We start from the raw sequence: 13,391 nt of genomic DNA on the forward strand, positions 1-13,391 counted from the left end.
GCACTTGAATAAAACATGGTTTGTTCCAAAAATTCTCTTAAGAGGCAAGATACAGAATGCAGAACAGGGAGGGTGGGAGAAGAGCACCTGATAGAAAGCACTCTGCCACAGCTGTAGCAGAACCCAGTTTTTTAATCCTATTGAGACGTGCCATTGACCCTTCCAAGTGTCAGTTAATTCTCTTTCTCCATGACTTGCTGGTGGAGGCTTGCAGGGGTCCTTCTGAACACTTTGTGATGTTACCTGTGAAGAGCTCTGCCTTGGTTGTCAGGAGGAAGGTGGATCCTGAGACGTCTCCCAGTATCTGTCAGTTTTGTTGCCAGTCTGTGCTAATGCATGACAATTAATGTGATTTCATTAATATGCATCAAATCAAGTCTGCTCCTTTCTGTGGAGTAGCAGTTGTGAGGTCTGAGACTTCTCTGTTTTGTGACAGAGCTGTGAAAAAGCCTTTTTTTAAAAAAAGACCTAAGCTATGCAATCTTTCTTGTTTCTTTTCAACTGAGCAAGGTAATCTGGATTTGAAACACACGTTGTCATCCTGTGAGGCCTTGCTCAAAGGGCCTCTGGGCCTCTCCCAGTGTGTGTTTTACAGCCAGTCCACGGCAGGGTTTGGGTGTTCAGGGGGTTTGGTATTTTCAGCAGGCACTTCTAGTTACACCTTTTTCTGCCACCCAGGATAAACCTGAACCTTTCACCTAACCTGAGCCTCACGAGAGGCTGGGTCCATCCTGCTCAGCAGGGTGTGAAACTTCACCCAGCAGTGACCACTTGCCTGACTTGAAACCTGTTGTTGGTGTGAGGAGCCTTTGCTGTAGAGCAGCATCCCTGCTGCCATCCCCAGCCCTGCAGAGGTGCTGGGTGCTCTTGAATAGAATCACAGAATCATTAAGGTTGGAAAAGACCTCTAAGGTCATCAAGTGCAGCTGCCAGCCCAACACTCCTATGATCACTAAACCCTGTCCCCAAGTGCCACATCCACATGTTTGTTGAACCCCTCCAGGGCTGGGGACTCCAGCACCTCCCTGGGCAGCCTGGGCCAATGTCTCACCACTCTGCCAGGAGAGAAATTCTTCCTAATATCCAATCAGAACCTCCCCTGGCACACCTATCAGTGGTTCCTTGGGAGAAGAGACCAACCCCCACCTGAGACCAACCTCCACCTCACTCCTTTCAGGGAGCTGTAGAAAACCAGAAGTTCTCCCCTCAGCCTCCTCTTCTCCAGACTGAACCCCCCCAGGTCCCTCAGCTGCTCCTCACCAGCATTCCTCCTTGGCCACCTGGGCACACGCTGGCTCCTGCTCAGCCAGCTGCCCCCCAGCACCCCCAGGGCCTTCTCTGCTGGGCAGTTCCCAGCCCCTCTTCCCCAGCCTGGAGCACTGCCTGGGGCTGTTGTGCCCCAGGTGCAGGACCACGCCCTTGGCCCTGCTGAGCCCCCTGCAGTTATCTCAGCCTGTGGTTCCAACCTGTCCAGATTCCTCTACAGAGTGTCCTGACACTGAGTGTCATCTGCAGACTTATGGAGTTTGCCCTTGATCCCTTCATCCAGATCACTGATACACATGACTGGCCCCAAAACTGAGCCCTGGGGCACACAGCTGAGCCCTGGGGCACGTGGCCTTGGCTGCTCCCCTCAGGCATGGCCTCAGCCAGGTCTCCCCTCTCACAGGGAGCAGGTCCCTGATGTCCTGCCATGGATGATGACAGCCAGGATGAGCTGATCAACAGGAACGCTGCCCTGGGCAAGGGCAAGAGGCCGAGTCTCGTGCTGCTCAGTGACACAGGTGAGTGCAGCCCTGCTGTGTGGGCACATTTCTGGCTCGGGGTTGGAGAACCTGTTGGTTTACTCTCCAAAGAGAAGTAAAGATGTCTTTGTGACCATTTTTCCCCAAGAATTTTTTCTTGGTTTGGTTCCTGAATTCTGTCTCTCAAATTGCTGGCGTGCTTCCCGTGAGTTACTCAGAACAGGCAGCTTGAGATGGGAGGTGTCGTTTCATAGAAACATCCTGAGCAGGAGCTGTGTGTGTCCTGCACTGTTCTGCCTGTCTGCCTGCACCAAACAGGCATCTCCTCTCTTTTCCTCTTTTCTTTTTAAGAAAGCAATGGTGGAAACAGCTGTGATTCAGAAGATGATACTGGAAGTGAGGAGGAAGAAGACAACACTGAGGAGGAGGGAGGTGAGGAGGACAAGGAAGAAAGTGAAGATGAAGAATTAGAAGGTAGGTCTGTTAATACACATTAAGAGGCATTTTCCTAGTACCTGGAGGAAGAGTGGGGTGAAAGCTTTTCCTCCAGAAGTTAACCATGACATGTAAATCCACAAATGCTGCTGTGTCGGGCCGATGCCCCAGTCCTACAGTAATAAACAAGTCACGTTCCCCAATTTCTAAGTTTTTGAGGCTTTTGTAGGTTTGAAGACAATCCATGAGCCAAGTGGTGTGGGTACAGTCAGTAGGAGTCAACCCTGTCCCAGTGTGAGCACAAAAAGAGTCAGAATTGCAGCAATGACTCATGCTGGGTTTCTCACTTAGAAAAAGCATATTTGTTTGTTTGTTTGCTTTGGCACGAGCCTGAAGTAAATGTTGTGATGGAGAGATTTTGGAAATAAACTACTTTTGGAGTTAAACCTAGGGAGGAGGGAAGACTTCACCAATATTTCTTTGAGAAAGGAGTGTGGATGTTACTTGGATTTGTTAATTTTACTGAAAAGGTACTCTGTAGATGCATCTAATTCTGAAACTGCTGCACTCAAATTGTTATTTAGATAGACAGAAATAGAGTTTTTATCACATCTTAAAGCTTGTTGGGATGGCAGGAGTGCTGTGTCCCAAGCTACTGGTCAAACCCTCCTAAACAAGAGTGATTTTTAACTAACTTTTCACTGCTTCTTGAAAACCTCAACTTAATTCACAAGTTTTAGGGAAGGGCTAACACATGTCCCTGTGTTTTGTACTAAAAATAAAAACACCTTTTAACAATGTGTGCAGAGTGTTTAAAATTCATGTTACTCAAGCCCAAGCTTCTTTAAGTAGTCCCCACCCAGATCCCCTGGCTCTTAAAATCAAGATTTCCTGGTGAGATCTTTAGTCTGCTTTTCTGCAGGTGAGCATATTCCTGCTTCTTGTCCTCTGGGGTGTCTGTTTATAAAAAAAAAACCCAAACCCCTCAACAACAACATAAATAGTTGGACACATGATAACTTCATTATAACTTCATTTATGAACGTCACTGTTCAGTGGTAGCTGGCGTGTCCTACTCTCTTCTTGTTTTGATAATCTGTTGTTTTTCTGCTGTCTGTCCTTTTAATCTCTTGCAAGACTAGTCACATTATCAGGCTTTAATTTTCGACAGAGTAATCCACTGCTTTTTAGTGAAGGGATTTAGGAAAAAAGAAAACAGGGAAAGTTATTGCCTCAAACCGGGGAGGCTTCGCCCTTGCAGCCCCACAGAATGGGCTTACCTGGAATTGTCTGTGAACCAGTGCCCCATCCTGCCCACCCCCCTGCTCCCGCAGCACACCAGGGCTGGTTTCCATCTCTCCCTTTTTCAGACTGTGAAGACGATGAGGAAGAAGAGGAAGAGGAGGAAGAAACAGAGGTAGCTGTGGGGGGAGCGACCGACTCGCTGCAGTTAGAGCCAGGCGCGAAGGCAGCGAGCGTTTCCTCTGATGAGGATGGAGAAAACTGCCCCATTTGCCTCAACACCTTCAGGGATCAGGCTGTTGGCACTCCTGAGAACTGTTCCCATTACTTCTGCTTGGACTGCATCGTGGAGTGGTCGAAGGTGAGCTGTTGTGCTCTGCTCTCTCCCCTCTGCTCCTGCTCTTCTGCTGCAGTGAGAACGAAACGCTGCAATATTTGTATTTGCTTTCTTCAGCTTTTCTACACAGCCCTGGGTTACTGCTCTGCCTGGCAGCATTCATGTTTGTGAAGTGTGCATCTTTTTCTTCTACTCATCCTGAGCTGTTCTGTTCTCTGAAAGCAGTAATGCTGTAAGCAAATGTGGTTCTAGGCACCTAAAATACTTCCTTTCAAGTGGAATCCCCAGTGATACTGAGCTTCTCTGTTTCTATGTATTTCTCTGTACACACATCTGTATCTCTTGCTGCATTCTGGGTTATGCCCATTGGATATGGTTCTTTTCCAACAGCCAACTTTGAAACCCAGAAGAGGTATAAAAGAATAGTGACTAAATCAGCAGTTTGCTCTGAACTCAGTTGACAGAGTTCCTTGCCATCTGCATGTGTAGTTCCCATGATCATAATCCAGGGTGAGAATTACAACAGAAGTTACTGTGCATGATTATTTAAAACCAAACCAAAACAACACTTACCAAGTGTCTTTGTAAGTCATTTCCAGTTGACTATTTATCCAAAAGAAAGAAAATGCCCTAAACCATGAGGACTCTTTCAAGGCAATATTTGGAAGAACTTCGGTGTTTCTTTGGCAATTGAGTAAGGAGTAAAAGACTTCAATATAATAAATGCTTTTCTAAAAATGTGTTTTCTCTGATACAATAGGTTGTGTGTAAACGAGATAAATCTGATTTAAGTATTTAAAACATCAAGTCCAATAGCTGTTAAAATTAGATTAACTGAACGCGTATTACATTAATCATTGAAGATTTCCCTTTCAAAAATTGGGTCAAGAGATGTGCTTATTAACTGTGGGGGGAATTCTTTTTTTGATTCCTAGAATGCAAACTCCTGTCCCGTGGATCGAATCCTCTTCAAGTACATCAGCATTCGGGCACGTTTTGGTGGAAAAGTCCTTAAAAAGGTAAGTTTTCTGCTGTAGCAAACAACAAGGCCAGCTGCCATGAAATAGCTGTTCAGAGGTGCACACTTCTAGCACATTTATCTGATTCTTGGTGTCTGCATGAATTATTTCTTTCCTATTTTGAGATTGCCTTTTAAGGAGCTGTTAGAATTTTCCTTCCTCCTTAGCCACGTTTCCTGCAGTATCGTGTGGGTTGAAGTGTGGCACCACTTCTGGTGGCAAAAAGGGTGGTTTTCATAAAGGCCATTTTGACTCTAAGCTGCTCTGCATGGATACACCTGTCCCTGTGGGGCAATGCCCCGTGTACTGCCAGTGCTGGTGTAGTGCCAAGAGTAGTGTGGGTTAGATGTGACCTGTTCCCTGTGAGGAAGAAGTAGAAGTGTACTGTGAGGTAGGAGTAGAAAGGTAGAAATGTTTTCAAGCATGTGATCCTGTCCTAGATTTGCTGAATGGACTAAGTGAAGGTTCCTTCAGTTTTAGATTTTACTGCCAGCTTCTGCTAACGTGACAATGGATTTTTCTAAGTGCCATGTTCTCAAAATTTGAATCCCCCTTTTATTTAGATTCCTGTTGAGAACACGAAGACTCAGGCTGATGAAGGAGAGGATGATCCAACCTTCTGTGAGGTGTGTGGCAGAAGCGACCGGGAGGATCGCCTGCTGCTGTGTGATGGCTGTGATGCAGGGTAAGAGGGGCTCAGCTGAGGGCAGGACCCCCCTGGCTGCAGGCAGCACTGCAGGCCTGGCCAGTCCTGCTCACTTCAGTCCCCAGGCCCTGCCTGGGCTGTCGCCTGCCCCTTTCTGCTCTCCTGGGGTTCAGCATGTGCCAGGCCTCTAGCCATGTGTGTATAGCACAGACAGACTCGTGATGTGCTGGATCCTTCTCTGGTCATGGAGCAGCATGTGTGTGGAGAGCCCTGCACTCACCAGGGCTGCAGACCACCAAAACAGGCCTTGGAGTGGTGAAGATGTTTGTGCTAATCCATGCAACAGCTGGGTGCATGGAGGTTGAAAGCCCATGTATTTTTATGGTGCCTTAAGAGGGTGTGTGACTCGTCCCAGCTGACTGGGCATTAGTGCTGAGCAGAAGTGCTTAAGAGTCAGTTTCAAGATGTTTTGGGGCCTTTTCTTGATAGCCAGAGCTATTAAATGATTCCGTTACTCCTGCTTACTTTTGTCTCTACCTAACACATTTCTTTTCCCCTTCTTGATTAATAAAGTCAGTGTGTAATTAAGGTACTGGAACACAGCTTTGTGCCCACAGTCTTCTGCTAGGATTTAAAGCTCTGACACTTTTTCATCAGTCTTGTGGCATTACCAGTTTAATGATGTTGAAAGTTACCCATTGAACAAAGGTTGCAACTGAAACATTGCTTGTAAGGAATATGTAAAATAATGTTTCAAAAACCTACTTCTAGCAAGCTAACTAGACATCTGGTAAGTCTAGTTGTGTATGTGTTCAATAGTGACCATACATACCTTCTGGAGAAGAGATAAAGTCAGGAATGTTCCACACTGCCAAGCATGTCAGCAGAACAGAGTTTAAAACACTTAAATACTTCACCAAAATCAGTGTTTTATAGGTCTTACCCAAAGTCATATCTTCCATTTCTTTCTGAACTTTCAAAACCTTATCTGAACTTAGGGTATTGCTTCAAATCCTAGTTTCATTTCTCTGTGTTCTCTGTCTGACCTGACACTGGACTGAAAATTTCAGCAGTTATTTTTGCCAGCAGTTGTAAAGCCAGTGGAGCCATCCTGTCTTTACCCTGCTTTTAGCTAGATGTGGCTTTCCACAGTGCTTGGACTCTGTGGTATAATGCTATTACTTATTCAAGTTATGGTTTAACTAATCAAATCCTTTTCCATTGGAACCATTTTCAGGTGGGACTTGCTGGAACATGAGCAGCCAGTTTTCTGAGCTGTGTATTAACAACCTGCTGACTGGTGTGAATACAAAAGTGTGCAGGTCTGGACAATGAGCACATGGCAGACAAGGGGTTAATTGCATTAAGGGTGTGCCACATTAAGGTGTGACTTCATTCAGGTTACTGAGCAGCAAGAAGAGAGTAATGCTGATACAGAGATGGGTGTCCAGAAGATGCAGAGCAGGGCTACACCCATGACAAAAACCCCTTGATTTCATAGATCCCATTTTTCTTATTGCTTGTAAGGACTGAGACAAAATAATGAGGCAGAAGGCCCCAAAAAGCACTCATTTGTTCCTTAAAGGTACAAGAACAAGTCTGGGATTGGTTCCTCACTGCCCAAGACGTGGTAAGGACTTGGTGGCCAGTGTCCCTTGCTCTCTACCCTTCACACAGATAATCCTGGCCAGGCCACCTCGTGCTTGTGAGCGGCTGGGTCAGGGGTGCAGGTAAATGAACCTCAGAGAGCGAGCATGGGTAAAACCAGTTTACTTCAAGGTGCTTTTTGTGAAACAAATATTGCCTTACCCTCCCATAAATCTGAGTTGAGTTTTGTTTTGACAGTTTTCTGTGTGATGAGGTTCCTTCCCTGTGCAGGGAACTCTAGATGGCTCCAGTGTTCAGCTGTAGAGCTGAAAGGCTTTCCCTGCAAAGCGGGTCGTAACGTGACTTCAGAACTCCCCAGCTCTTCCTACACCTACTTCTGTTATAACTTTGGGCTGAACCTAGCAGTAATACTTGTCAGAAAGCTGCTTGGGGTAAATGATCTCATTCCTGGAGCACAAACTCTCCTTTCCCAGAGCAGGAAAACACTTTGCTACTCTGATTCTAAGGGAGTGATTTATGGCAAACATCGTTTTTCAACTTCATCTTCTTAAGTCTCTGAAGGAGTGTAAAACCTCACCTGCTAAGCTGGACTCCCTGCAGGAGGGACACATATTCCATTCTGTGTTGACAACATATTTTAGCAGAAACATAATATTGTCAGTTTGGACAGTTCAGCTGCAAATTGAGAGTTTATCACAGTGTGGTCAGGAGCAAGTTTGAAAGACAATTTGAAGTTGGAGGGTAGATGAGCAGCTGTCGTCTCTGTGTTTTGGTTTTTTTTAGTATTGCTATGAAATGGGATTAGAGTGTCAGATGTTCCTTCCCTTTCCTTGCTGTGTGGCCAGGCACTGTGGTGTGTCATCAGGCAGTGAATTTTGGCACGGGAAAGTGAAACAGAGAGTTTCACTCTTTACTTATTTCAGGTTTCCCAGTTTAGAAAAAGAACAAAGTTAGTGATAGAAACGTTGCGGATGTGAAGCTGAAACTCTCACTTGAAGGCTGTGGTCTCTGTATTTCTTGCCTGGGGAATTTGGTCTAAGCCCTTGGTTTTCATGGAAAGCACCTCATTTACTTGCTGTTTGAATTCTTTTTAGTGGTGCAACGCACGAGTTGCTTCAGAACTTCTGTGCTACCAACACACGTTACTTTGGCTGGGTTTTAATTGCTGAAACTGGAACTGGCCAAATTCCAGAGCCCAGGCTGGGCAGTGTGGCAGGGCTCTCCTGGGCAGCTTCTCTGCAAGTGCTTGGTGGGACTGGCCAGCCTAGCTGCTCAGCCTGCTGGGCAGAGACATCCCAGCAGCTGACCAGGGCTCTGCAGCCCAGCTTGGGCAGATAGGTAGGAGCCCTTACCCCCGTTGTCTTCACCGTGGCAGGCGTGTGTGGGGTGCAGTGTGTTCCTCAGGGGCTCTGCAGCTGGCCTGTGTTGAGCCCTGCAGAACAGGGTGTTCACAAGTCCCAGTAATAATGTGTTAATACTGTGTTGGTTTGCAGGAAGCTGATGTTGTTTCCTGTCTGCTCAGCACCTCAGTGCTTCTCCCCTTTCTCCTTGCCACCATCATTTTTTGGCTCTGTGCATTTCCTGCAGCTCAGGTGTGAAAGGCAAGTGATACACCACAAAGGGAGGGAGAAACACTCATTTTTCTGAGCTTTTTTGAGCCTAAAGTGTTAAAAAACATCTAGAATTGAAGACCCATGTGTAACTACCAGGTCACCTCACTTCTCTGGAGATTGGTAGTAGCAGATGCATAGACCATAGCTCCAAGCTGAACAGAATGAGCCCTCCTTGTGCAGATGAAGGTAAAAGGCTCTCGGGTAAGGAGCACGTCGTTTCATTTTTATTTTACTTTTTTCTTTTCTCTCCTCAAGGTATCACATGGAATGCCTTAATCCACCTCTGAGTGAAGTCCCTGTAGACGAGTGGTTCTGTCCAGCCTGTGCTCCCATGGATGTCAGTGCTGCTGCAGGTGAGGAGCTTCCTGCTGGCCACTCACTCCGTAAATATTTTCGTCCTGACTTAGATGATGTTAAGCACATGCTGTTGTGAAGAGATGTTTAACCCCTGGTTTCATCTCTGTTAAATAAGTATCAAGAGAGGCATTCTCTCTTGAAGTTAAAGAGTCAACTCGAGCTCTTGACTGAGGAGAGAATATTGTTTATTAAGATTTCCATCTTCACTTACACCCTGTGGATCTGCTTTTCATACACATTATTTAACCTTCCTGAGGCAAGCCCAGCACCTTAGTGCAGCTCCATCATATTACACTGGAGAGAATTTATGAGTGTCCTGAGCTCAGATTGCCAAGGCAGCAGCAATTTCTCTTACCTAGAAGATCTTTCTGCCTGAAGCAGTGGTGTCTGTGCTCCTTTCCTCTGAGAGGCCATTCGTTTAAAAAAGGGAATACTGATTTGGCTTTATTCTGTCCAAAATGCTGTACAGCTTGAAATGACCTGTACCCGAGTGACCTGGGCATCTTTTCTTCCCAGATGCAGATCAGGTCAGTGAAGAGGAGGTGGCTGCCCTGGTGGCTGATGTTGTGCCCACCACCAGCAGGCTCCGTCCCCAGGCCCGCACGCGGGCGATCGCCAGAACGCGGCAGAGCGAGCGCGTCCGGGCCACCGTCAACAGGAACAGGATCAGCACTGCCCAGCGCATCCAGGTGGGTGCTCGGCGCCCACGAGCCTCTGAGCAGCCTTCTGGAAGCCTTGGAGAGCCCCCCTGGAGTGGCTCAGCTGTCTGTGTCAGCTGTCCAGGGCGCCGTGGTTAGTCGTCGTGGAGTTGTAAGCTGAGGTGCAGAGGCTGTGCCAATGGAGTGCAGCACAGGAGCAAGACTGGTGTGAAATCTGTGGTAGCTTCCTCTCTCAAGCTGCATTTTGATCACCTCAGCTGTGAGCAGCTTTGTATTTTTATTCCCAGGGGCTGTTGATGCACAGTTTGTGTGCTGCTTCTGGGGTTTGGCATGTTTTTTGCAGAGACAGGGCATGTTTATTTGACTTTTGTGTATTTGCTTGTTTGTCTTCCTCTACCCCCTTTCCCACAGCAGTAGAACCTATTGGCCACCTGCAGCCAAACTGAAGAAAAAAATGTAGTCTTTTTAAGGTTTTTGTGTTTGTGAAAATCTGCCTCTTGTTGAAGAGGACTAGTCCAGGTGCTGGTGTCCTCAGTCATGTGGCACTGTGAGGTCAACCTCATTGACAGGTACCAGGAAGTCTTTGCAAGGAGGTACCCCAAATACCCAGGGTCCCTCAAATCCTTTACCCATGGAACCATTTACTGAAGATGGCTGCAGCTGAGATGTGCATTGGTGTGAGATCACTCACATCAGTATACAAGCTGTGAATTGCACAGGAGCATGTGGTGTGACTTAGTGTGGCAGCAGAGCCTGCAAATAATCTCCATGGGACTAGTGGTGTGTTCATTAGTTCTTCATCAGTGCTGCTGCTGAATTTGGTAGAAACCTGTGAAATGCTGCAGTGAGGATCTGATGTGTGTGCCTGGGTCGTGTGTAAGCACAGGGGATGGTCTGTAACATCAGGAGGGTCTTTGCATCTGCTACACTCATATGAAACTTTATCAATTCTTGATGCATTGTAGTTGCTTGAGAAAAGGTGAGGGAGTAGGGAAGATGTCCCTGCCCATGGCAAGGGGTTGAACTAGATGATCTTTAAAGGTCCTTTCCAACCCAAACCATTCTATGGTTCTGTGACATCTGAAGAATATGGCTGGTGTGGGCATGGCCAGTGTAGCATAGCTGTTGAATGAAACCTGCTCTTAACATCCTCCCAACAGAAGGAGGGAACAAACCTGGGCTGTATTTGCCCAGCAATGAGTCTTGGTGTTCACATTCTGAGGCTGGTGGTTCAGGATCCATATGCTTCCAGTGGTTCTGTTTAAATGTGCTTGACCCTGCAGTGTAGAGAGGAGGATGAATGTGAACTTGTGACAAGCAGGGGCTGCTCCTACCAATCAAGTGATGCTCTAGAGGGGAACTCACTCTCCCCTTTCACTGAGTTCCTGGGGGGGTTTGAAATGCTGCCTCTGGGTATGGCTCACAGCACTGGGTGAGTCTGACCTAAAGGATGGGGAGCTTAAGACATGGGATCTGCACCACCTGGCTTTTCAGTCTTTGCTCATCACACTTTGCTGCCTGACGGGTCATAGATCGGTTAGGTGGATTTGGGAAGGTTCTTAAGTGAATTTTTTCTTTGAGGAAATGTCAGTCTTGGGGATTGTTCTCATTTAAAGAGTCAGAGTGAGCCTAGCCATGACTTGTGATACTGAGGGAGGCTGGAGAGCATGATCATGTTCTCCTTCCTATGACAGTCAGTAGGTGAGAAAGGTGACTAAGTGCTTAACTGGCACCGTGGTGACTCGGGTGCTTTTCATTGGACTCCACTTTCCAGCAGATGCTTGTATAACTAACTTGTGTGCCTTTTAGAAACCTGTATTGTGTAACTTCTGATCCCCCTGCAGCACGTGCCAAGGTACCTCATGTCCTCTCTTCTGGATGAAACCATTGAGGCAGTTGTGGCAGGCCTAAACACAGCCATCTACCAGCGCCCCCTCACACCACGGGCTCCCACCAGGCAGAAGAGGAGAACAGGTAAGAGCATCAGACACCTTCTGTGGTTCCCACCTGCAGGAGGAGAAGCTGTGGGGAGATCAGCCTGAATCACACAAAATACTCTCCATCAGCTGCCACTGCTGTGTGCTGTGCAGCTACAGCAGCAGACCACATGTGTTTTCTTCTTTCCCCACACTGCCTCTGCCCAGAGGGCTGCTTTTAAATAAACCCTGATGAATTCTCTCATTCTGTTCTACTGGTTTAGTCTGTTGCAGCCCACCATAGGTCTGTGCCATGGGGGAATGAAAAGGGGAGCACAGGGTAAAATGCAGCTGTAGCACTTAGCCAGGTACTTGGTTGTCTTTTGTCCCCCCAGGTAGGAGGAAGAAAGTAGGAGGCAAAAAAAGAACTCAGACAAAATCTTCTGCTGGGAAGAAGAGTTCAGGGACACAGCTGAAGAGACGGAAGCGCCTGGGAAAGAAGAGACGGGGGAAGAAGATGAGAGTGAGATCCCATGTGAGTTTCTGCCAGTGCTGCTCTCTGCCCTTATTCAGCTATCTTAAAAGCACTCCAAAATGGGATCCAGTGGAAAAAGATCCTGCCTTACAGTGACAGCAGGTGTTTTTTCTGGTGGGAGTGTGTCAGGCTGTGTCTGGATGCTGGGCATGGACAGGAACGGCAGCTCCCAGGCCGGCCTGCTGGCTCTGCTGACAGCTCCTGCTCCTGGACTGGGGGGTTGCACCTCAGGCTCTGCTCTTGCACCTGCCCTGTTGGCTTCATGTTTACCAGTGTAAGATGGGTTCAGATTGCCACCACCTATTCTTCCTAATAGGCTGTGGATGTTTGTTTCTGTGTTGTTGCAGATGCAGTAAAAAATCCCTTTCAGTTGTGGATAGTGTCCTCGTGTGACTTGTGCTGGATATTTGTGTCCTCTGCTCCCTTAACTAGAGTTTATGTCCTAGAGCCAGAGCTGTCCCTCCAGCCGTTAATAAGGAGCTGAGAATTTTGAATGACGTTATTAAAGACCTCTAGGAATTGACCTGGTCACTTAAATCTGATGCCTGCAGTCTCTGCACGAAGTGAGAGAATAAATGCACACCACTTCTGCTACCAACAGTAGTGACCTGCTGACTGTACTTGGCCTAGAGGAAGGATCTGGGGCTTCAAGCCCAGGGTGTGTACCTGCCCTAACATCCAGACAACTCTCTTGTGGTGTGCAGGTGAGAGCTGAGGTCTCTGCTCGCTCCCGCATCGCGAGGACCCTGGGCCTGGGGAAGCCCGTGCGAGGGGCCTCCATCCCTTCCCTGTACAGACCAGCAGAGCCCTCCCTCAGCCTGCTGAGAGCAGATGTTGGTGTGGCCTCCCTCTCTGTCTTCGGAGATCCCTACGAGCTGGACCCTTACGAAAGGTGAGACATCTCTGGGTGTGCCATCTGCAGAGGGTGGATCTCCCATCTAAAGGCAGCTCTGGATACACAGCTCGTAACCCATTGGCCTCTTCTTTCTCTCCTTCTTGGCCAAGTTGCTGAGATCTTAAAGAATTGTCCTTAAAAGAAGTTTGCTGAAATAATCAGCCTTGTGGAAACCTTAAATAACCTCTGTGGGGTTATTCAAAGGCTGGAATCTGGAGGAGTCCAATCCCAATGGGCCATTTTCTGTTTATTGATTTTAAGTGCAGACAGTGTGTTGAGTATACAACAAGCAATCACTTCACACAGAATTAAATGGTCTTGTGGAATATTCCATGTTTCTCCTGTTCCCATCTTCACTTTTCCAGACACCTTAAATTCAGCAGG

At 47.3% G+C, this 13,391-nt stretch overlaps 1 protein-coding gene across 1 annotated transcript in view; it reads left to right on the forward strand.

The window, feature by feature from the left end:
* The first annotated feature begins 1,693 nt into the window (after positions 1-1,693).
* Positions 1,694-13,391, forward strand: part of PHRF1 (PHD and ring finger domains 1) — an 18,696-nt gene continuing 6,998 nt past the window's right edge. Inside the window, 10 exon segments of the mRNA XM_008938055.1 lie at positions 1,694-1,784; positions 2,097-2,219; positions 3,551-3,783; positions 4,695-4,778; positions 5,342-5,463; positions 8,901-8,998; positions 9,519-9,691; positions 11,506-11,635; positions 11,973-12,112; positions 12,817-13,004. Of these exon segments, the coding sequence (XP_008936303.1) occupies positions 1,694-1,784; positions 2,097-2,219; positions 3,551-3,783; positions 4,695-4,778; positions 5,342-5,463; positions 8,901-8,998; positions 9,519-9,691; positions 11,506-11,635; positions 11,973-12,112; positions 12,817-13,004 (1,382 nt within the window).

The sequence above is a fragment of the Merops nubicus genome, unplaced genomic scaffold, assembly GCF_000691845.1.
Source record: "Merops nubicus isolate BGI_N331 unplaced genomic scaffold, ASM69184v1 scaffold24390, whole genome shotgun sequence".
NCBI classification, from domain to species: Eukaryota; Metazoa; Chordata; class Aves; order Coraciiformes; family Meropidae; genus Merops; species Merops nubicus.